The 25,963-nt window shown below is 34.7% G+C and overlaps 1 protein-coding gene across 1 annotated transcript in view; it reads left to right on the forward strand.

Moving 5' to 3' along the window:
• LOC117344606 overlaps positions 1-25,963 on the forward strand; it is an 80,614-nt gene that overhangs the window by 53,341 nt on the left and 1,310 nt on the right. The window contains exons 31-54 of the mRNA XM_033907416.1: positions 873-1,047; positions 1,770-1,916; positions 2,578-2,667; positions 3,557-3,663; positions 4,556-4,643; positions 5,908-6,054; positions 6,314-6,478; positions 8,067-8,165; positions 8,832-8,926; positions 9,462-9,609; positions 10,263-10,380; positions 12,156-12,357; positions 13,159-13,225; positions 13,530-13,691; positions 14,592-14,684; positions 15,842-16,018; positions 16,912-16,983; positions 17,492-17,602; positions 18,010-18,174; positions 20,808-21,086; positions 21,665-21,760; positions 22,253-22,438; positions 23,619-23,722; positions 24,047-24,165. Of these exons, the coding sequence (XP_033763307.1) occupies positions 873-1,047; positions 1,770-1,916; positions 2,578-2,667; positions 3,557-3,663; positions 4,556-4,643; positions 5,908-6,054; positions 6,314-6,478; positions 8,067-8,165; positions 8,832-8,926; positions 9,462-9,609; positions 10,263-10,380; positions 12,156-12,357; positions 13,159-13,225; positions 13,530-13,691; positions 14,592-14,684; positions 15,842-16,018; positions 16,912-16,983; positions 17,492-17,602; positions 18,010-18,174; positions 20,808-21,086; positions 21,665-21,760; positions 22,253-22,438; positions 23,619-23,722; positions 24,047-24,165 (3,212 nt within the window). The remainder of the gene's footprint in view (positions 1-872; positions 1,048-1,769; positions 1,917-2,577; positions 2,668-3,556; positions 3,664-4,555; positions 4,644-5,907; positions 6,055-6,313; positions 6,479-8,066; positions 8,166-8,831; positions 8,927-9,461; positions 9,610-10,262; positions 10,381-12,155; positions 12,358-13,158; positions 13,226-13,529; positions 13,692-14,591; positions 14,685-15,841; positions 16,019-16,911; positions 16,984-17,491; positions 17,603-18,009; positions 18,175-20,807; positions 21,087-21,664; positions 21,761-22,252; positions 22,439-23,618; positions 23,723-24,046; positions 24,166-25,963) is intronic.

A 25,963-nucleotide genomic window follows, 5' to 3' on the forward strand; every position in this document is an offset into this window, starting at 1 on the left:
CCTGAGTATTGCATTATTTGTTGATGAAATATACAGGCAATACAGTACTACGATCAAGAGCATCTATCATGGCATTGATTTTGAAAATTAAAAAAAAAAGGATAAAAAAAAGAAAAAAAAAGAAAAAAAAAAGGGGGCCTTCCGTAGGATTCGAACTCGCGTCGTGATTAAAGTTTATTGAAAGACTAACCCATTAGCCCACTCGGCTATAGTAACCTTTTATAAAATGGGTGAATATTAGATATATAAAATTGTAACAGTCGTGACTCACGAGCGTGTATTATTGGCACGAGCGTGGGTTATTGGAAAATAATACATGGTTTTAAACCAATCAAAACTGGCGTTGCATAGCAAACATGGTAGAATTAAATCCAAAACACTGCCTCCGCTAGGGATCAAAACCGGGACCTCTGGCGTTCAAGTCTTACGCTCAACCAATCAAGTTAAAGAGGTGTGATCACTCTAGCGGAGCGGTATATTGCAGCTGCCATGGAAACATTTTAATCAACATCCCATACTCTTTTCCTGAAGAAGTTGAGGTTGTGCTTATTTCATCTTTGTGTAATGCAGAGTTGTCTGCACTTGTGAGCAGGTGTTGATTGTTACATCATTTGTTTGTGAGAGCAATATCAGGAATATGTGAGAAAACGATGCAATTTTCTCACGCAAACTCATGATATAACAATCAATAAGTGCTGACAAGATCAGAAATTCTGATAAGCAGGTGTCCTTATTTGGTCAAATACAATAATCTGAGTTTGTCCGTGTATTCAGATCAAATTGTAGAAACAGAATCTTTGTTGAGGAATTTCTTTAATTTAAGGACTGTTTGTGAAGTGTTTAATAATGTGAGCTTTGTTTTTTGTCCTCAGTCTTGTACGCACATTAATTGCGTCCCGACATACATATTACCAGGACTACGGCGAACAAATCACAGACGGTATCAGCATCACAGACTGGACAGTGAAAACTAAAAACAAGGACGAATCTTTGACCTTCAATGTGTGGGACTTCGCAGGACAAACTGTCTATTACAACACTCACCAGGTAGGTCCTAGTCCAAACAATGCAAATTTAAAGCAATGAAATTTTACATTTATTTTTAGCTTGCTTGCGTAGAAGTGAACCAAGTTTTTTCAAATGAATGGCCTTGACGTATGTTCAAGATCACAGAGGTCAAAGGTTTTTTTAAATCTTCAAAACTTCCTATTAATCAAATGCCCAGAGTAACATGATAATGTTGGGTCAGTAGAGAAATCAGGGATAATATGCTTAAACCGAGTTTGTTCATCAAATGTTTCAAACTTGACCTTTAGCTACATGAACTTTCAAGGTCACATCGGTCAATTGTGTTAAAATGTTAAATTGAAGTTTACATTACATGGATGTATACTAATTGGACTTATAAGGTCAAGGTCATGTAATGTAACTGCATGTATATTTTGAATTTTGTCGTCAGACTGATTATCAAATGAAAGTAATTATATATGTATATTAATTAAATGAGACTAATTAAACTTCAGAAGCAAGCGTATCTGGACAATATGTACATGGTATCGTGGATGTTATATAGACCATGTTGTATAGACCATGTAATTTCAGACCCAAGTGTAATATGAATTGTGTTTATTTGTACAATTATTAATGTTTAACAGTGTTGACTGTTGGGCCAGATGTAGTTTGATTTGGTGTAAGTTTACAGTATTTTCTGTCTAGACATTTACATTGACGAGACCCTACTGTGATTTGAGTTGTTTGTGATTTTACAGTTTTTCCTGTCTAACCGTGCTGTGTATTTGCTCCTGTGGAACATCCGACTTGGATATGAGCATGCAGGATTGGATTTCTGGCTAAACTCTGTGGTCTGTCATGCTCCCAAAGCTCCAATCATCATTGTAGGGACACATTGTGACAAGGTAATGGTCATTTTTGTGGTGCCTTCAAAAAGCAGGCGACATATACTGAAAACGTGGGTATCACTACGTTGGAGGTGTCCCCATAGAGGTTTCCATGCAATAACTCAGGTTCCCTTGGACGGATCAAACTTCATGCAGATCTTTTTTACCAAAAGTGCTTGCTTGGAATTGCTTTTTAGGTCTGAAGTCAATTAAAGGTCAAGGTCACTATTACTAAAAACAGAAAATTTGTTTCCTTGTCATAACTCAAGTTCCTTTAGGCCCATCAAACTCAATCTAATGTAGTTTTTCCCCATGCACACGTCCACTTCTGTGGAAATTTTTTTTTTTTTAGTTTTTTGATTAATATGTAAAATGACAATAATTTTTTCTGTTTGTCTCAAATATAGAGTCAAGAAGACAGCAGTTTAACCCTATATGCCACATGATACATTCGGTTGTTTAATTTTAAAATCCTTCTTCATTGTGAAAAAATATTATAAGTAAATAATAAAGTGAAGATAACATCATTGAAAATTTGATCAAAGCACAACATTTTACTTTACATATAGGTACAGATACATGATATACAACAAGTGCTATGCCATATAGATGAAAGAAATAATATATATTATTTTACACTTAAAGTTATCAAGTTAATTCTGATATTATTTGTTTAAAGGTTGAGAAATCCAAGATTCCACAAGATGAATTAAAGCGGAAATACCCTCAAATTGCTCATTTCTTCTTTGTCAGCTCCTACACAGGGGAGGTAAGTCATTTTCATATGCCAGTCAAACTTTGAGTATTATATGATTTCCAACAATTCTCTGAATTTATCAGCCTTCATAATCATGATATATGCTTGTGTTTTCATTTTGTTTTGATTCTTTTTGCGATATTGCCCTGTATTTCTGTATTTGAATCTTGTCTGGAGACCTAAATGAACTCTCAAGCTATTCAACTTTCTGTCAAACTTTTAGCTTTATAAACATAAATTAATTGTCCAGTGTTTGTACGCAGAATGCGGCATTCTGATTGGTTGAGATATTTTTTTTCATACCTGTATGAAAAAAATCTGAAAATGGCGCGAAATATGTGACATCACAATATGGCCATTGGCATAGCATATTGATTAATTTTGTGAAAAAGAATCCCTTATAAGATCAGTTCAATTGTACATAAAACATGTTTTAATTTTGAAAGTCAATTTAAGAATTAATTATAAGCGTTGATGTCAATTACATTTTTTGTTTCATAGGGGTATGAAAAAAAATTTGTTTGCAAACTTTTGTAAAAATCCGCTACACGGATTCATAAGTTTGCAAACAATTTTTTTTTCATACCCCAGTGATACTAAAAAAAATGACATCAATGCTTAAATGATATAAAATATAGCTTTTGCTGTACTGCATTTTGATTTAGTTATATTTTCCATAAAAGTAAGTGATCTTTGTTTTTTTCAGTATTTGACTCTTGTCCAGAGCTCTTTATTTACATCAGCATTTTGATTAAAACAATTCTTCTTGTTAACTTCCCATATCTTATACATTAACCAGGTATGTCACTTATCAGATGGCAGTATAACAATATATTGTTTTATCCCATTGTACTCGTTTTGTTGTTACTCCTAACATTACATATATTGCCATTGTTTTCAGGGTATTCATGATTTGAAAGATTTCCTTGTAAACTTGACCCTGCAGCAGAAGTATATGGGAGAAAGGATACCTGAGGCCTGGCTGACGCTGGAGCAAAGAGTTATCCAGTAAGTTTATGCTGTAGTCGTGGCCAACAAATAGTGCAAGGGTACACGAACAACTCCATGTCAATGATCCGCAAGAGTGGAAGATGAATTCATATCTGTACAACGAATAATTCAATTCAATATGTCATCACTTACAATTTTATATTTACATTTATACTGCAGCCCCACTATATAACTTTACCATGCTCACTTGAAGGTAACAAGTCCTTATCTTCCAAATCTTTATCATGACGTCATTACTATAGTGACGTCATAATTGTCACGTCGGCGATAACGAAAAATTGCTGTTGAAAAGGCTGTTCCGTCTTTGGACGATAATAATTTGTTCATTCATCGTAGGAGCAAAAATCCTGGATATAGTCTTTTAAAATCATTGTCAAATGTAAATATAAGCATTGAACTGCTTTCATTTGGAAGTTATGGGCTGATGAATGCCAACTGCATGGATAAGGCAAATTCAACACGAAGCGCTAGCTCGCTTCATTAAATTTGCCTTTGTCCAGTTGGCATTCATCAGCCCATAACTTCCAAATTAAAGCAGTTCAATGCTTAAATAAAACAACAAATAGAGAAAGCCTTCTTGTACACAAAATTTTATTATGAAGTATGAACTAACGATTAAACAATGGTAACATGTGATTTTAAATTACTGACACCTGACTTAAACGGTTTTCTACAACATCACGTTGTAAAAATGATGTTGATTCTGAATTTTTTTTTTTTTTTAATTAACCCATAATGCTTCTTTTCCAATCTTTGTCAGCATTTTAATAAGTCATAGAAAATACCAGTTTACACAAAAAACATTATCATTCTTTCCCGATTGATATGTTTAAGATAAGCGTTTGCTCTGTACTGTACATGTGTTGTACTTTTTTGATGTCCATTATAGGAAAAGGAAGGAAGAACAGTTGGATTTAATCAAGTGGAAAGGAGTGGAAGATATTGCCTCAGCATGTGGCATCGTGGATGGACAGGAGGTATGTAGATACTTGTCTGTGATCTGCTGTACATCACGTTTTATTTCTTGCTCTCATTAGTACTACTGAAGGAGACTATTTTTTCACGTCAGGGCTGCCAAGAATCTAGTCAGGCTACCAAGATACATCCCAGTACATGGCCAGCTATACCAGACAAGTTGGCTGCTACTATACAGAAAATTTTCGGTCATATGTGTGCTTTAGCTGTAGTTTTCTTCATTTGTTTAATAATAAAGAAAAAATATTTTTAGAAAACGCCATGGTGTAAGATTTAATATTCATAACCAGAATCAATAAGAATGCAGGAATTTACATCCTTTAGACTAAGTGGCAGATGAAATTAGAATATCATATTGAAGAAACAACCAAGTGAATTTGTCTTTATATCATGTATATCAGGGGTATTAAATAAAACCAAGGAGATTTCCTGCAAACAACCAAATAATTCTTTTTTATACCCCCGCAACAAAGTTAAGGGGGGTATACTGGAATCAGGTTGTCCGTCCGTCCGTCCGTCTGTCTGTAGACACATTTTGTCCGGACAACTCCTCCTAAACTGATGGGCCGATTCCAATGAAACTTCACACACATATTAATGATCATGTGTAGATGTGCATGCCACTTTCTTTTTCTCAAAATTGTGGTTGCTATGGCAACTGGTCACTATAAACAGGTTTTCCGATAAGAACCATAATTTTAAGTTTGTCCGGACAACTTCCCCATTAACCGAAGGGCCGATTTCAATGAAATTTCACACAAATATAGAGGACCATGTGTAGATGTGCATGCCACTTTCTTTTTCTCAAAGTTATGGTTGCTATGGCAACTGGTCACTATAAACAGGTTTTCCGATAAGAACCATAACTTTAAGTTTGTCCGGACAACTCCTCCTAAACCGAAGGGCCGATTTCAATGAAACTTCACACAAATATAGAGGACCATGTGTAGATGTGCATGCCTCTTTCTTTTTCTCAAAATTATGGTTGCTATGGCAACTGGTCACTATATTACTGGGTTATCTTAGTTGGCCTCTAATTCACCATTGATTCATGCAGATTGCGGGGGTATTAGTCAGCCATCCTGGCGACAGTTCTAGTTAATGATCATTTCAGCTTCTTTGGAAACCCATGAATTTAAAATTAAAAATAAAAAGATGTTGCAGCGTGTATATATTTGGTTTATATTTTCTGTCACAATTTATTCAAATTTTGATTGAATTGTTAAATTTTTTTACTGGATTTTTTTTTTTTACTTTTGTCTTAAGCTTGTTCAAGCTGTGCAGTTCCTTCATGATCTCGGCTCACTCCAGTTCTTCAACACCGAGTTTCTGCGTGGCCATGTCGTCATATATCCCCAGTGGATTGTAGATGTCATGGCGTGTATTGTGACTGTCCATGCAGGACCAACACAGGTAATATATACTAATTCATTTGTCCCTTAGGTCAATACCTATATCAATGACCTTATTTGGTTAAAAGATCTGCATGTGATATGTAATTATCTCCCTTATGATAGAGTTATCTCCCTTGTTGTAAGGAAAAGGGGGGAAACCATTTTTAAAGACATGCATAATAGCTACGATCATTAATATGCTCTAAAATTTTGACCAACATAGCTCTTGTCTAATATTGTAAATGGTTTCCTCATTAGAATTAACTCCCTTGTTTTAGGAAGGGAAGCTCTACCACAAGGACATGGCTGTCGTCTGGAATGCATACCCCGCAGAGGTTCACCCATGGCTGTTAAGACTTACGGAGGAATTTGATTTGACGTTTCCTCTCGTAGATGAACCAGCCAATCTTGTTCCATGTCTGCTGCCAAACACTGAACAAAAGGTGGTTTTTATTGTAGCTTTAATAACTTGGTACAAATTTACTGCAAAATCATTCATTAGTACCCTACAAGTAAAACTTGGGAGTAGTGGTGTAACGATTCAACGATGCATCTATGTATTGGATCGCAGAGTGGTGCATCGATGTATTGTCTATCCTTGATTTGTATCACAATACTTAAAAGTTTCTTGTTATCTCCCTTGACCGACGTTAGCTTACGTTTTGTAGTAAACAACATGGCTGACAAAACAGAGACTCAAATATTCCGTAAATACCACAAACATGACTACTGTACAATGCAAAGCTCTTCATCTTCTAATCCAATTGTCCAAATATTATCAAAATGTTTAGAATGAAATTTTCTAGGACTTTTTCAATCTCAAAATTGAAATATCCTGCAAAAAATTCTATTCTTTTTGGAAAACCATGATGTTTGAGGCCTACAAATTAGATTAACTTCCTTGTTCTATATGGAAGGCTGTGTGGCGAACAAAGACATTCAAAACAATAACAAGATTTATACAAAAACAGCAATATCAAACAATTAGTCTTGTTTATCTGTCTATCCTTTATAGATAACAGACACAACAAAACTCTTTGAAATGTAAAAAAAATTTGATAAAATTGACAAAAAAATTTTTTTTAAAAAGAAGAACAAAAAGAGAGACTGCATCAATTTTGAGCTGTGGACTATTTAAAATTGTATTAGATGGAATAGTCATCCTTGATTTAAACAGTATTTTATTATCAATGGTATATACAATACATGGGTCAATATATACAATAATTGGAAATTTGGGATTTGGCAACAAGAGTTTGCTCTTATTTAAAGCCATCTCCCTATAAGATTATTTGCAATTATGATATACAATATTTAATTATTGTTTTAATAGAAGATACAATAGATATTAAGATCATTTAACAAGACCGACTATGATTTTACTGATAATATCAATACATTGATGGAGCAGAAAAAATTCAAGTGGGGGGGGGGGGGGGGGGGGGGGGGAGAGAGAGAGGAGATGAGATTTGATGTGAAACCCAGTTATTGTATTAAAATCTACCTGTTCTGATAATGTAGTTTTGAACTTAATAAAATATGAATTTATTTTCCTCATATGTCAAGTTTGGGTCACCATGTAGTAATGTCATAATGCTAAAATTTTAGTACCCAACCTTGATATTGTTTCTGCCCTAACAGTATCATATTTTCTGCATTAAAGAAGAAGAACAAAAAGAGAGACTGCATGAATGTAGAGCTGTGGACTATTTAAAATTGTATTAGATGGAATAGTCATCCTTAATTGTCAGGATGTGGTGATTAAATCATTACAATGATTTATGTTTAAATGCTGAGAAAGTGAAAATGCAATAGATATTTTTTTTTTGAAGTATTAAAAAAAATGATAGGATAGGAAATATTTTAAAGTTTTTATGTAGATACAATGTATAATGTTTGATTATCATTGATATACATGTAGCTACTGAATTTTAAGAAAAATGAAATGAAAAAATTACACCTGACATCATGTAAATATGTAAATGTTGATATAGAAATGTCAGTTCTAAAATTGCTTTCCCCACTTTCTAGTACAACTGGCCTACTATCGAGGAAGGCTCTGATGTGAAGGAGGGGAAAATGATTTACAGCTTTGAGTACCTGCCAGCTGGCCTCTTCAATAGAGCCCAGGTAAGAAGTTTTACTGATTGAAGGGAGGTAATTAAATCCATTACTGTCAGTCTAGGTCTCACACAACTAATTCAGCCAATCACAGGTGTTTCACCTGAACCAAGTCCCTAAAAAAAAAATGTGTTTCTTTGGTTTGTAGCTATTTCCTGAGTAAAATAACACATGAAATGGGTACTTTCTATATACGAGAATAAATTCTAGGGTCTTGAGATCTTAAAAATCAAAAAGATACACTCCTGGTATAGATAGAAAGATGTAGGATTCCAGGTGTAAAAAGGTGGGATTTCCCCAGTTGGAGGTTCCCCTGTCCACTTTAAATGTCAGGGTTACTGTTTTCCAAGTACTGGTGTGCTCTTAAATGCTATTAAACCTTTCCAATAACGTCATTTTTCTGGTAGAGAAATCTTCAAACTTTAATTTGATATAAATTTTGTAACATTTAAACTTCAAATGAGCGATTGAGGGGATGGAGTCATTTGTAATAACATATACGACCTGATAATTTTATGCAAATAAGCGGTTTATTCAAAAGAGCGATATGCAAATAAGTGGGCTCCTCTGTAGTAAAATAATTAGTTGTGTGAGACCTCATATAACTGTAAAAAAAAAAAGTTCTCTATCATGTTTCCGTATTTCTTTAACTCTTTAACATAATCTTAACTGTAGGTGAGACTGCATCAATTTGCTGAGAAAGGAATTCTCTGGAAGAAAGGCATGTTCCTGAAGAAGAACAACCATATTGCTGTGGTTCTTCAGGACAGGTAAGCGGTCAGTTATAGCTTGGTCAGAAGATTTAGTGAGTGTAGTGACCACTTACTTTTTTTATGATTTTAAATTTGCTTTGAGACTTTAGGATAGTCTATTTATTATATAGGTCTGGGAGAATTCCTAGTGGCCACGTTCACCTATCGGTACTATTATTTATAGGTCAGTGAAATTTCTTTTGAGACGTGCGACGCCTACATGCTGCTTGCTTTCATTTTTAAGGGAGATAGATATGAAAAAAAAAATGCATTCATCTGTTAAAAAAACTGTCAATGATCAAAAAGTTATAAAATGCAGCAAAACGCTATCATAATGTTGAAGATAAGGAAGATTTTTTCTCATGTTATAGTAAATATGGCATGTATGTTCATATGAGAGGGGACCAGAATATGAAGTAAAAACCGAAAATCTGACCTTATACCCTTCTATATCTGAGTAGCTTTAATTTTCTCCCTATATTTCAGTAGATGTATATGTACGATTCCCAGAGCACATGGTATTAAGAGTTATATATGATGTTTTGTTGTTTAGTTCTGGAAGTGTCCTTGTCAAGGCTCAAGGTTTCCGCCCAGAGAACATGATCTTCCTGGTCCATGAGGTGTTTGAGACGCTGATCACGGATGCCTACAGTGGTGTACAGTATGACTTTCAAATCCCCTGTATGGAGTGTCAGAACATGGTGGGTTCATTTGTGTTACAGACCTGTTTTTGTATTTTTAAAAGTATAAAATACTAGTTTTAAGCCTTAAAAGTCCTTTATATATTTGATGCATATATTATGCTAGAGTGCATTAGTTAAATGTTATAATTAGTTACAGGTTTATAACTTCAACATGAATCCGCCTATTATAAGGTTTTCATTTCGCTGACAAAGTCAATGTTCTGTCTGCATTGAAGTTTAATAATTTAGCTAAGATATGGTTGATCAGATCAACCATAGAAGAATTTGTTAAAATACAACTGTAAAATGATATTGTTACCATTGGTTGTTTAATCCATTAGAGTTGATACACATCATTTCTGAAGGTTGAACCGGAGAAATATGTATTCTAAAATTTTAAAAATTATACCTCAATACTGTAGAATAACTTCTAAAAAGTCATGAATTATCAAAATAGACCTTTCTTTATACAGTGACCATTTTGAGTTATTTTTCTTGTCTCCCCTTCCCGTTATCATATTTATAATAAGACGCCCAAAATGTTGCTAACTTTTAGATATACATGGATTTTTAAGCGAATTTAGAAACAACTTGATCACAATATTATTATTTCCATGAACTAAATGTCAAGGACAACAGCTATAAACATCAGGATGGATTTTCCCTTCCAGCACCTCAGTGAGCCGAGTATGTTCTCCGCTGTGAAGATACACAGAGCCGCGGAACTCAAGGCTCCATTTCTACAGTGTGACAATCTGTTCCATGTGTTGTCCATCTCAGAACTGCAGAGTGAGTACATGTCAGATTTAAATTGGGCCGCGGTGGCCGAGTGGTTAAGGTTTCCGGACACTTTATCACTAGCCCTCCACCTCTTGGTTGCGAGTTCGAAACCTAAGTGGGGCAGTTGCCACCTCCAAAATCTGACACGTCCTTAAATGAACCTGGCTGTTAATAGGACGTTAAACAAAAATAAGCAAACAAATCAGAGTTTAAACTATTTTCTACCACAATACCCCTGTGTTATTCAACTCTCAGACCATCAGTTAATCATTACAGCTGTTGATTAACAATCTGTTTATACCACACGTGGTATAAACTCTGTACGCATTTTGATTGGCTAACACGGTGAACTTTGACCCAAGCTGCAATTGTTATTGACGTCATCAATAATCTAATGACCTCACATCACAGGGTCCCGGACGTCACCGGTACACTTTATTTGCATACACGAAATTATACTTGGCCACGTTTCCCTTTTATTCAAGCTCGCTAAAGCTCGTGTCTTTTGTAACTTTTAAAAAATAACTTACTCGTGTGAAATAAATTCCATATCCAACAACCACTCGTTGTGTAACCTCTATATCACTGTTCATTTGTCTTTGGCATTACTTTATAACATTCTTTTTTGGGTCTGTTTCTAATTTTCATGGTTTTTCCCTTAAGTTAACTTAAATTTTTTAGTCGAGAGCAACTACACACTTCCACTCCTTTGTAACAATGGATCATTGTATATTCTGATTCCAAGCCCTGGTCTGTAAGAAACTTGTGTTCAACGAGAGTTATGGCCCTTGGTTTGTTGTGCATCACTTTGTCCCTCTCGCTGTGCTAGTTAGTGGATACGACATAGTCAGGAAATGATTCACTTATTGCCATGAAAATTTAATGAGTGATCTTCGTGCCACCATTTGCTTTGTTGCTAAAAATATTACTATGCCTTTCCATACTAATTTTCCCAATATCTAGAATTTTTGAAGATATTAACATAACATGCAGTTTTTCAAAAAGGTGATTATTTATAAATAAGGATGAAAAAATGCCATAATTCTCATTAAATGTTTAGTGGTCACAGGAAGAAATCTACTTTAGTTGAGAAACTTTACTTACAAGTACAAATTTTATTTCTGCGGGCATATGTATCTTGTATCAAAATATAGAAATTCGAACATTATTTTTTTTTCAAAAACTTTTTTGTTGTGAATGAAATCATATAACCTTTCTAAAATGGACTTTTAGTGATAGATTATGTTAGGTATGAGATAATGGTTGAATAAAGATATTACCATATCATGAAATTAATACACATTATTGTCAATTTTCTTTTCATCACATAAAGAGGAGTTATCTACCAATTATATTTCATTATGTTTTTTCTGTCGTGTTCCTTGCACCACAGACCAACATGGCTCCTGACTAATTAGCATATGTATCAGTGCTCACAGGGAGAATAATTCTTATGAACTGTACTCAAACATTGGAACTCTTTTCCTAGGGAGGTAGCATTTTATGAGTGTTTCATATCATTAATGCAGATATTTTTTGATGGTTGAGTGCTGTATACTAAAACTGGATTATCAATCTTTGGCTTCATTCTTGACAGAGTTATAGCCCTTTTTTATTTTTGAAATCAAAAGTTGTCCAGGGAGTTGAACTTTTATCTAGCTGTGCCATAATTCTATAGCTTGTTGATGGGAACACATTTTTATATGATAATGAGGATTTGTTAATAAAATATAAACATTTCAAAATTTCATTAAATCATTTTTTCATTTATTATGTGTTCTAAGACGGCCTGCCACCAGACAAAAATGTTGATCTTGACAATCACTTACGACGAAGTGTCCAAGAGCTACATGACCTTGGGGAAGGGGTCAAGGTCAATATGGTTTTTGTCTACAGTAAGAGAAATGTCCCATCCCTGCAGGATGAGGGCAAATGTGTCCATCCAGGCACTATTATGGAGGACTTGAGAGGAGCTGGATACAACGTGTAAGTTTGATGTAGACATTTCAAACCCTTAAAGATTGCTATGGCAATTCCAACATCAAATAATACTTCTGTATAATAGTCATGTAAGGATTAAATAAATGCATTGTAAACTATCACCTTTTTAACTAGTCAAAGCCAAAGTGTACCTTAAAAATAGGTCCATCATATCATTTTCTCCCACGAGAATCTGGAGAATTATAGGTACTGTTTAAGTGATCAAATTCTGCCTAGTCCGTATCAACCAGTATGTATACGTAGCTACTTGTACCTTAGACCTCATTAGATTTCATATTAGGTATGGTCCGACTTTCCTCAATTCTCATTGGCTAAACAAATATGGTCAAGAGGAGGTTAATATTTTGAGATATTGACCCGATCGATGTTTCTATTTTCTGAAACACGTCCTATATCAGTATTGCATTTATGACATCAAATCATTCTGACATGAATTATAATAATAATAAAAACCCTATGTATATTTGTATTATTTGAATTGAAAGTGAATATATATAAATGCACTTTCACCCTTTTGCAAAAAAATGTCATATATCTAATACAGAAATTAAGGACCTTTGATTCGGCCAATGAGGTGTTATGTCGACCAATAAGGTGTAATGTCGACCAATAAGGTGTTATGACCTTTGATTCGGCCAATAAGGTGTTATGCCGACCAAGCTGGGGTGTCAAGTGGGAGCGGGGGCATTTATGTCTTAGACATTTTCTAGTTTATGCTTGATTCAAATGCTGTCTGCACAAAGCTGTTATTATAATTAATTATGTATTGGTTGTGAATATATGCAGGGCTTTCTGTGATAACCCGGAGACAGCAGATATGTCGGCCCTCACTCTCACCATGAAGACAGCCAAGGTTTGTTATTGAAGTGTTTTGTCACTCCGTCCAAACCATCAACAATTAAAAGTCAAACTTTTGATTGTTAATGAATGTTTCTTAATAATAATTAATTTAGAAAAAAAATACTAGTACTTGACTAATGATATTTGCAATTATAGGTTCAAACTTGTACTAATGACTTATGATATTTACAATAATAGGTTCAAATTTGAAAGTTTGCTGTCACACTTTGAAACTTGTTGTAATTGTTAAATGTTCTTTTAATGAATTTTGGAAATGAAATCAAATTAAGAAAAAATCATATTTGTTTTTGAAACAGGTGGTATTGATTGGAATATCTGATGAGCTGTGTGAAACGGAGGCTTGTCGTAACATCATCATTTTTGTGAAGGAAACCCTGCGTAAACCTATTGTACTTGTGGTTCTTGGCAAAGGAATGAAGTGGAAAGAATCCAACATTTACATCACCTTGAACGATGAGGTACCCAGTGTATTGGATTGTCCTCAGTCTAATTAATATCAGATATTTCTTTTCGAACAAATTTCACAGGATGATCCTGTTTTTGCCATAAGGGAATAGCTCTATGGGGTAGGGAATGACAGCTGACATGCAATATGTGGTCATACTAATGAAATGTTGACATGACATCATTGAATTGTTTCCCTGACGTCATGCTATTGTTGTGAATGGGTAATTCCATTTCAACCTGAGGTTTTTTATCTTTAGTGATTGATAAGATAAATGGTTAATAACTATTAATCTTATCAATGACTAAAAATATTATTCTGACTGGGATTTGTTTATTTGTAAGTGTGTGGGGAAAATAATCAATCATGGATCTGTTCCATAGACAGGAATACATGTATCTCAGCTCTTGTGTTGGCTGGCCAGCATTCTGCTTAGCCTTGTGCTGACCAGCCAAACTCTTACACCTGGTTTGAGATATCTATGTCCACGGAACAGCCCTACGTAAGATTCTATTAGTCAGATTGCTCCTCTCTGAGATTATACACAGCCAATCAGATTGCTCCTCTCTGAGATTAAACATTTGTACACAGCCAATCAAATTGCTCCTCTCTGAGATTATACAATTTTGTACACAGCCAATCAGATTGCTCCTCTTTGAGATTATACACAGCCAATCAGATTCCTGTCTCTGAGAGTATACTAAGATGCCTTTACACTGGTGAACAGCCTTAGGATATTTTCCGAATGATAAATACATTGTAAATGTCAAATTTTCTGTATTCTGCTTTATGAAACCTCACAATGCATATTTGATTGGATCATTTCTTCCTTGAATGATTTGAATGATCGCAGTGTTGAATTCGGATAGTGAATGCATTTTATACTAACAATTATCTGCCTTCAAATTGACAGGTCTACGTCAAAATGCAGGACCCCAAAGTCTACAAATCCAAGTTTGCAGAACTGAAAGATGCTATACAGAAAAAAGTTTCCAAAAAATCAGTGGTAAGTTTATATATTATTCTACCATGTTTGCTATGCAACGCCGGTTTTGATTGGTTTAAAACCATGTATTATTTTCCAATAACCCACGCTCGTGCCAATAATACACGGTCGTGAGTCACGGCTATCACAATTTTAAATATCTAATATTCACCCGTTTCTTAAAAGGTTACTATAGCCAAGTGGGCTAATGGGTTAGTCTTTCAATAAATTTTTATCACGACGCCAGTTCGAATCCTACGGAGGCCCCCCTTTTTTTTCTTTTTCTTTTCTTTTTTTTATCCTTTTTTTTAAATTTTCAAAATCAATGCCATATGATAGATGCTCTTGATCGTAGTACTGTATTGCCTGTAAAGAAATGTATATTTCATCAACAAATAATACAATAATCAAGAAATAAGGTTTTCCCGGGGTTTCTTTGCTGTTTTTCTATTAGAAAGAGGTCGATCTCAGAACTGAACAGTACATGGTAGAATAGAAATAATCAACTTTGACTCGTGTATTGTTGCAGGATATACAACTCGGACTCGGATTCGGATATTTTGCAATTTTAATTAATAACTCAGGCCTGCGGCCTTCGTTATTAATTTAATTGCAAAATATCCTCGTCTTTGTTGTATATCCTGCAATAATACACGAATCATCGTTAATTATTTCTTAAATATACTATAGCTGCTGTTTTCTTTATCATATTGTAAGTTAGGCTTGTTTCACAGCCGTGAATTTTTCACAATTTTTGTACAGTTGTACTATAATTTTCTGTTTATATGCCGCTCCATTAGATTGCCCGCACAATTAAGTTAAAATAATGGTTTTATAATCTAAAATCTGAGGATAACCTGTTCTGGTGCCTTGCCAGCAGGTTATCAGCTATGTATAATTAAATAAAAGTTCATTATCATGGAAAACCTTCACTGTGTGTGCTTTGCTGTCACAGTTGAGACATATATACATATGATAATTGTTGTTTTGATTTAATCATATTTCTTATTGAAAATATTTTTACTGACCATAATCCAGATGTTTCATCTTTGCTTTATAAAGTTTGATGTGTCTTTATATGACTTAGGCTAATGAATGAGATATTTTTAACAACTCAGCCATATATCATTATACTAGACAATTATATAGATAAATAAAATATTACGTTTTTTCAATAGGTTGAAGATCAGCCGGTATGTTTTGTCAGTTACTGCTGGTCAAACTCCCATGATGCAATTAGCAAGGGCAGCCGCAAGAAGGAAGGTGCACTTGGTTGGGGTGATCCAAGGAAAGTCAAGAACTTCCTGGAGAGTAAAGGAATATCCTGCTGGCTGGATATTGAACGCGTCGGAGGGGTGAGATTTGTCAATTTGACCTGATCTAATACCGCTGTCATATAAAATTTTGTTCCCCATAAAATACCGACCCGGGTCAGTATTTCATTGGGGTCAGAATTTTATAGGACATCAGTAATGCATTGAAGCTTTGACCAATAGTGTATTATAACAATTCCTCTGTTATAATCATATCTTGTTACACTGCCATCGTTTGTTGAATTAATGGGCATTATGATGAGTTGAGGGGTATCATGTTTATTCAAGGGGTTATACAGTAACTGTATTTAGCAGAAATATTTCTAATAAGAGGTTATTTAAGAGACAATGTGAGGGTCATTATATTGAGGGGAGGGGCATTGGAAAGGTTAGTATAATGAGTTAAGGGGCATTGTGAGGGTCATTATATTGAGGGGAGGGGCATTGGAAAGGTTACGATAATGAGTTAAGGTTCACTGTGAGGGTCATTATATTGAGGGGAGGGGCATTGGAAAGGTTACGATAATGAGTTAAGGGGCATTGTGAGGGTCATTATATAGAGGGGAGGGGCATTGGAAAGGTTACGATAATGAGTTAAGGGGCATTGTGAGGGTGATTATATTGAGGGGAGGGGCATTGGAATGGTTACGATAATGAGTTAAGGGGCATTGTGGACGTCATTATATTGAGTGATAGGTTGTGATGATCAAAAATTAAGGTTAATGACATCATAAAGAGATGAGTGCCATATTGTTAACATTGAACGTTTGTTTAATTGATTGGCAGATCACTGAGGTAAACAACCTTTTAAGTAAACATGCTTTACTTACACTGATCCTCTTTCTGAGAAAAAAAAAACTGGTTAGCTTATAAGGTCTACATGTAATGCAATAACATATGGCTGGAATTGTGATATTTTTTGTTTTGTTGGACAGGGTGGTTTGTTTGAAGACATTGCTGGTGGATTGAGGAAGGCCCAAGTTGTAGTGGCTTGTGTATCAGATGAGGTAATATAATAAACTAATTAATTTACTAATCAGTTATCGCTGAAAATTAATATCTTACCGTATATAATTATGTACTTCACATCACATCATTTTGTCCCTATTAAATATTGTCTCAGTCTAATTATGATCACTGTATATATATATATATATATATACCGTATATATAACTACTGTTTATAGGAAATGATGAGGTCACCTACCATTCCTGTGAAATTTAAAAGTAATTCATTGATTTATTTTTTTTTTTTTTTGCTGGTTCCTTCTTTTGGTATTTACAATTAAATTTCAAGCATAATCAAAACAAATCTCATTTATGGGAGAATGACTCATTAGAAATCTATAAATGGCCTTATATATCATAAACATTACTGGTAAACATTATGATCTAATATATTAAAATTTTGTCTTTTGTTTGTATATAATTAAGAAATGAATGAAAAATATTTTTTGATATACATGTATGAGAAAAATTCAGCTAGGTTCTGATAAATAGTTTTGTATTTTGTAGTATGCCAATTCAACCAACTGCCAGATGGAGTTCCGCTTCGCTTTGTGCCAGCTCCGTCTGCCAATTATACTTGCAGTGGTTGGTACAGGCTACCAGTGGGAGAGGTCAGAGGTGAGTGAATAATTCAGTGCAGGCCAGAGGTCATGGGGTCAGTTGCTATCATAGTAAGGTTCAAGGTCACTTTGTGGTGATAAAGATATTTTGATATCAAAGTTCAGAGGTCATTGAATATCCAAGTTAAAGCCAGAGGTTGATGAATGAACATTTATTATGATATCAAAGGTCAGATGTCATTTAATAAACTTTTGGCAAAGGTCATAAGTCATAAAAAAAAAATAGAATTTTCGTTTCACAAATAAATAAATACATATATTGTTTAATCTCTGTAATTGATATATAACAATGTTTGATAACCTGATACACTTAAAAAAAATACTAATGCATGTCAATGAATGTTTTTATGATGAAATAAAACAGAAACTTTTCTTTAATGAAACTGTTTACATTTACTTCCTCAGATTGGTATGCTTGCCGTTGGCCACCAGAGCGTAAAAGTAAACTTCCAGCTTGAAACAAGTGAAGCTTATGATATGTTGTTAAAGGAGGTCAAGTCCAAGGTCAAGATCAATACAAATGAAGATGAGGCCAAGAAAGGAGAGGACCAACAGAAAGTGGCTTTCCAGGTACAGGATAAATATCAGACTAGCCATGTACATGGCTGTGTATACTGCTTACTTAATTAATTGGACTGCCTACTTAATTAGTTAGTTGGACTGCCTACTTAATTAGTTGGACTGCCTACTTAATAAGTTGGACTGCTTACTGAATAAGTTGGACTGCCTACTTAATTAGTTGGACTGCCTACTTAATAAGTTGGACTGCCTACTGAATTAGTTGGACTGCCTACTTAATTAGTTGGACTGCCTACTTAATTAGTTGGACTGCCTACTTAATTAGTTGGACTGCCTTTTTAGGTCACCTGAGACGAAGTCTCAAGTGACCTATTCTAATCGCCTTTTGTCCGTCGTCGTGCGTCCGTAAACTTTTTACATTTTCGACTTCTTCTCCAAAACCACTGAACAAAATTCAATGAAATTTGGCAGAAAGTTACTATGGCTGAAGGTCAACCAAAATTGTGAATTATATGGTCCCCACCCCCCAGGGGCCTGAGGAGTGGGGCCAAAAAGGGTCAAATTTACTAAAACTTCAAAAATCTTCTTCTCTACTCTCAGATATGGTGGAGTCAAACACTCTTTATAGATGAAAGGGTCTTGTGGTGCTTTACCAAAATTGTGAATTGCATGACCCTGGGGTCTCACGTTTGCCCCTGGGGAGGGGGTAAACCTTACTATAGTTTATATAGAGAAATCACATTTTTGACTATTATTTATTGGATTTGTATTGGAATTTATTCTAACCTGGTTAACATTATCAGCATTGGATAACAGTTTGATAGTACACATATGTTGGCCCTGACTGACCCCCAGGGGCTGATGGGCGGGGCTAAAAAGGGTCAAATTGACTGAAACTTCAAAAATCTTCTTCTCTACTCTCATATTTGGTAGAATCAAAAACTCTCCATAGATGGAAGGTTCTTCTGGTGGTTTACCAAAATTGTGAATTTAATGACAATGGGGTCTCGCGTTTTGCCCCTGGGGAGGGGGTAAACTTTACTATAGTTTATATAGGGAAATCACATTTTTGGCTATTATTTATTGGATTTGTATTGGAATTTATTCATACCTGGTTAACATTATCAGCGTTGGATAACAGTTTGATAGTACGCATATGTTGGCCCTGACTGACCCCCAGTGGCTGATGGGCAGGGCTAAAAGGGTCAAATTGACTGAAATTTCCAAATCTTATTCTCAATACCTATATAAGATAGGATCAAAAACTTTTCATAGAAGGAATGGTTTTATGGTGTTTTACATAAATTGTGAATTTCATGACCCTGGGGTTTCACATTTGCCCCTTGGAAGAGGGTAAACTTTGCAATAGTTTATATAGGGAATTCATATTTTTGATAATCATTTGTTTTATGTCTATTGGAATTCATTTTAACTTTCTTAAAATTATCAGCAAGGGATGACAGCTCAATATGCACATGTTGGCCCTGACTGACCCCATTAGGACTGATGAGTGGGGCCAAAAAGGGTCAATTAAATTAACTGAAATAATTCAAATCTCAGGTGACCGTTAAGGCCCTTTGGGCCTCTTGTTAATTAGTTGGACCACCTACTTAATTAGTTGGACTGCCTACTTAATTAGTTGGACTGCTTACTTAATTAGTTTGACTGCTTACTGAATTAGTTGGACAGCCTACTTAATTAGTTGGGCTGCCTACTTAATTAGTTGGACTGCTTACTGAATTAGTTTGACTGCTTACTGAATTAGTTGGACAGCCTACTTAATTAGTTGGGCTGCCTACTTAATTAGTTGGACTGCTTACTTAATTAGTTTGACTGCTTACTGAATTAGTTGGACTGCTTACTGAATTAGTTGGGCTGCCTACTTAATTAGTTGGACCACCTACTTAATTAGTTGGACTGCTTACTGAATTAGTTGGACAGCCTACTTAATTAGTTGGACAGCCTATTTAATTAGTTGGACAGCCTACTTAATTAGTTGGACTGCCTACTTAATTAGTTGGACTGCCTACTTAATTAGTTGGACAGCCTACTTAATTAGTTGGACTGCCTACTTAATTAGTTGGACTGCCTACTGAATTAGTTGGGCTGCCTACTTAATTAGTTGGACAGCCTATTTAATTAGTTGGACAGCCTACTTAATTAGTTGGACCACCTACTTAATTAGTTGGACAGCCTACTTAATTAGTTGGACTGCTTACTGAATTAGTTGGACTGCCTACTTAATTAGTTGGACTGCCTACTGAATTAGTTGGACTGCCTATTTAATTAGTTGGACCGCCTACTTAATTAGTTGGACTGCCTACTTAATCAGTTGGACAGCCTACTTAATTAGTTGGACCGCCCACTTAATTAGTTGGACTGCCTACTGAATTAGTTGGACTGCCTACTTAATTAGTTGGACTGCCTACTTAATAAATTGGACTGCTTACTGAATTAGTTGGACAGCCTACTTAATTAGTTGGACAGCCTACTTAATTAGTTGGACCGCCTACTTAATTAGTTGGACTGCCTACTTAATTAGTTGGACTGCTTGATTTGGATTACATTTTTAGTCAAATTAGATGACAATGAACTGATCAAATGAATTAGTACTGTTCAGCAATACCTTACATTGTTTGTATAAAAGTGTGTAAGCTTATCCATGGTATGTGTTCCGTCTACAGGAGGTACTGGAGTTATCCCAGCGACAGTTCCTCAGACATCTTGTGGGTTACGCTGAAGCCATGTACAGTGGCCATTACCCTCGCCTAATTGTTCTGGACTTGGTGGAGCAAGAAGCACCATCCATAGAAGAGAAAAAAGTTGAAGAAAAGCTGACGGACGAACAAAGAAAAGAGCTTGAAGCTAAAGACAAGGAAAAACAAGCAAAAATGGCCAAATTGAAGGCAGCATTGAAGGCAGCTGCAAAAGACAAAGACGCAGAGGAAAAATCAGCAGCAGAGGTTTGTTATGTTTTTATACAACAAATGAAATCAACGAGTCTTAATTTGGCTGTCTGTTTGCTGCTTCCAGAGCAGAATATGTTCTTGCATATACATATATAAAGATTTATCAGATTAAAGGAAAGTCATATTAGTGAGAAAGCTTAGTAAGGGTTAGCTAACCTATTGTCCAATATCAATTGAATGAAAGCTTTGTTAAAGGAAAGACAATCGTATGAACTTTGGAAGAGAAAATTAACTTTATAAATTTAGGAGGTGGCTATATATATATATATAAAGGTCCAAGCTATGGTTATCGTATTGTACTAAGCTCAGCCCCTGTGATTTAAGTGTTTTTTTTATGATTATCATATAATTGTACATAAAGTTGTCATGTTCTAAGTTCAGTCCTTCTAAAATTCTGAAATTTTACTTACTAGAATCATTTAAAATTAAACAGCATGAAAGGGAAAGTTTCTGATCAATAATAAGGATCGGTCAAAAAAAAAATGAAAAATGCTGAAATTTTTATTTGGGCAATTGACTGTGTACTTCTTTATGTGGTAGTGTTAGGACAATTGGTCTATCTTTGATTTTAGAAAAAAGAGGAAGAGGATGATGAGGAGGAAGAAGAAGAGGAAAGGACAAAATGGAAATCCAAATACTGCTACAGGCTACTTTGTGAACACGAGGAGGTGGGTTTACGATCAGAAAACCGTCATCACTTTACATGTTGTAAATCTATACAATGGATGTTTTATGCCTGCTGGGCTGTATGACTTTACAGAAAACTTTAGTGAGCTGGTTATAGTACATCTAGTACATGTAAGCACTATTCTGACATTTTAACCACACCAGTATTTTGAAAGCTGATTTCCTAATCTGTGATACCAAATAGTTCCTACAGCCCTATAGTCACAACTCTGCTAGACGTTATATATATATACATATTCCTGGCATGATTTATGTGATTTGAAAACAGTTTTAGAGTAGTTACATTTGTTTAGTATGTGATAATTATAAGTTATTGACTTTTCAACTTGAGATTATCAATGATTACTTTTAATCAATATGGGTAGAATTTTTGTGTGAATTCCACCAATTTAAACACAAGAATCATAAGAGAAAAAAACAAGTATTTCAGTGAATATGCTATGAAATACACTGATTCTATTCCATTACAATAGGGTTGGCATACGGTGGACTCAACCATCCCATCTCCAGAACATGACGGAAAAGAGGAAGAAGAACAATGGCTGAACTCCATGGCCCCCTACATGGCACGAATGTTTGCCATCCTCAAATACTCGAGCATTAATATGGCTAGTTTGAACACGCCAGAGGGTCAGACTCTACAAGCCAAGCTGCAGACGGTAGGTGGAAACTTTTGCTTCTGTATCTTATAAATGATTGCCTTTTTCAAAGACTTACAATTAATTACTAAATACATGTATTTCCCAAATATCATTTTAATTACTAAATATTTCCCAAATATCATTTTAGAAACCAGAGGGTTGGGAATCCTTGGTTCATATCTCTCTCAAATTTATAGACTGATTAGAAAAAAAAATGGCCGATAGGTGGCCATCTTGTATTTTGACATTTGAAATTAGTTGTTATCGCTATTTCTCAGAAAGTACTGAAGGGATCTTTCTCACGTTTCATATGTAGGTTCCCCTTGGTCCCAAGTTGTACATGATATTGCATTTGGGGACCAATCGAAATACAACATGGTTGACATGTTAGATTTTGGCAATTGAAGTTTGTTACCGCTAGATCTCAAATTGCATATGTATGTTCCTGTAAGGGACCAACCTGACAACAGCATGGCCAACAGGCAGCCATCTTGGATTTTGATGATTGAAACTTAATTAACATTTTCTTAAAAGTACTAAATTGTCATTATAGTCTTTCTCAAATTTTAATGTAAACTGTAGAGGTTCCCTTTGGTCTCTAGTTGTGCATGAAAGTCTGATTGAAAGAACTAAATGGATGACAAAGAGTATGGCCATTTTGGATTTTGACAATAGCAGGATGCTTCTGCTACATGTAGATAGTGTTATATAAAGTTATTAATGTTTTGAAAGAAGAGTAAAAAAAAAGAGAGAAAAGATCAGTCTTTTATTTGACTGGTATGGATCATTCAATGGTGGGCACCAAGATCAAATATACACTTGATGTTGCTTGAACTTTTTCAAAACTAATGTTTTTGAGTTAAATTTTTTCATTCAAATTTTGTTCCTATTTTGATATTATTTATAGACTACCGTTAGTTACAATTACAGATTCATTTACATTTCAACTAGATATGTGTTATCTTATGTTTTAATGGCCTATATTTTTTATTTGAATAAGGATTTTCAACCTAATTTCCATGGTTTGTTTTTATTATTGCCATTTACAGTGTTTTTACTATTTGTTTTCATGATTTTCACTTAAATTCTTTGAAACTTTGGATGGTTTATCATCATCAAAATGTGTCTGGGATGTATCTAGAGTGTATCAGAAGGAAGTATACAGATGTAAATTTATCAAACTGATATCTGACTGCAGATTGCCACAGATCTCAACAAGAATGAGTTCCAGGATGAATATGTAGAGGTCAGAGCCAGTGTGATGGACATGGATAAGGAAAAGATTGCAGGATGCCTTAAGAGGTAAGAATATATCCTCCTCCTCCTCATCATCCATCATCATCATCATCATTGTCGTAGACACTTTTAAGTAACAAATAAATCTGTGTCAATAGATAAAAGTTTTTCAATCTTTAAAATGGTGCCAGCATTTTGTAAAGTTTTTCCAAAATGGAATTATGTCAACACAGTCTCTTCATAACGTCATTTAGTCTTTGAATTGCATTCACTTGGCATTTACAGGCAATATGAATGCCAAATAGACAAATGCATACTGAAAGAAACTAGCAGTTATCTATAAAACTGTTTTTAATTACATATGATACATGTTATGATGTATTGTTTAAGATGTCATATGCTGAATGGAAAGACACTTTGGCTTTGTGACAAACACCGCGGCCAAAGTGGCAGTAAGACGGAAAAACTGTATCAACAGCTCTTGATGCCACACGAAGACCCAGGCAAAGGTAAAACAAATCTTAGTTGTCGTTTATATGCATACAGCTTTACAATAAGATTTCCCTGCATACAGCTTCACAATTTATACACTAGATTTCATCTTGTACGTACAGCTACATGTACACACTATATTCATTACTGTACATTACTATACACTAGATTTCATCTTGTCCGTACAGCTACATGTACATGTACACACTATATACATTACTTTACATTACTATACACTAGATTTCATCTTGTACGTACAGCTACATGTACACACTATATACATTACTTTACATTACTATACACTAGATTTCATCTCGTACAGCTACATGTACACACTATATTCATTACTGTACATTACTATACACTAGATTTCATCTTGTATGTACAGCTACATGTACACACTATATACATTACTGTACATTACTATACACTAGATTTCATCTTGTATGTACAGCTACATGTACACACTATATTCATTACTGTACATTACTATACACTAGATTTCATCTTGTACGTACAGCTACATGTACACACTATATACATTACTGTACATTACTATACACTAGATTTCATCTTGTATGTACAGCTACATGTACACACTATATACATTACTGTACATTACTATACACTAGATTTCATCTTGTACGTACAGCTACATGTACACACTATATACATTACTGTACATTACTATACACTAGATTTAATCTTGTACGTACAGCTACATGTACACACTATATACATTACTGTACATTACTATACACTAGATTTCATCCTGTACGTACAGCTACATGTACACACTATATACATTACTGTACATTACTATACACTAGATTTCATCTTGTACGTACAGCTACATGTACACACTATATACATTACTGTACATTACTATACACTAGATTTCATCTTGTACGTACAGCTACATGTACACACTGTATACGTTACTGTACATTACTATACACTAGATTTCATCTTGTACGTACAGCTACATGTACACACTATATACGTTACTGTACATTACTATACACTAGATTTCATCTTGTACGTACAGCTACATGTACACACTATATACATTACTGTACATTACTATACACTAGATTTCATCTTGTACGTACAGCTACATGTACACACTATATACATTACTGTACATTACTATACACTAGAATTCTGTTAGTTATTAGTCCCCTACCGGTGAAACCGGGGGGACTATAGGTTTTGCCTGTGTCCGTCCGTCCCGGTTAAAGTTTTGGTTAAAGTTTTATAATAGCACACCATTCACTTAATAATGGTACAAGGATGCTGATTCTTTGCATAGAGGTTCTTTGGGTGTGTGGCATTACTTTTGTATGGTTAAAAGTGAAAAAATTATTTTCATTTTTTGAAATTTTTGCCATATTATGAACTTAACTGTTATTGCTGTATTGAGGTTTAAGTTTTGGTTAAAGTTTTATAGTGGCACACCATTCACTTAATAATGGTATTAGGATGCTGATTCTTTGCATAGAGGTTCTTTGGGTGTGTGGCATTACTTTTGTACAGTTGAAAATGAAAAAAATATTTTCATTTTTTGAATTTTTTTCCATAATATGGACGTAACTGTTTTCTCTGTATTGAATGCTTCACTGATGTGAGATTCTTTTGGAATAAAATCAGTGTACTACTATGCTGTGCTATGCAGAATCATGTTTATATTTCAATCCAAGGCTGTTATTACACATTTTAATTTAAATTCACTTCAGATTTTTTACTGTGTACAGTATACATACCAAAAGAATACCTGAATATCTTTTAGGGGCAGGAAACATTGTTTATTCACCC

The sequence above is a fragment of the Pecten maximus genome, chromosome 16, assembly GCF_902652985.1.
Source record: "Pecten maximus chromosome 16, xPecMax1.1, whole genome shotgun sequence".
Taxonomy (NCBI): domain Eukaryota; kingdom Metazoa; phylum Mollusca; class Bivalvia; order Pectinida; family Pectinidae; genus Pecten; species Pecten maximus.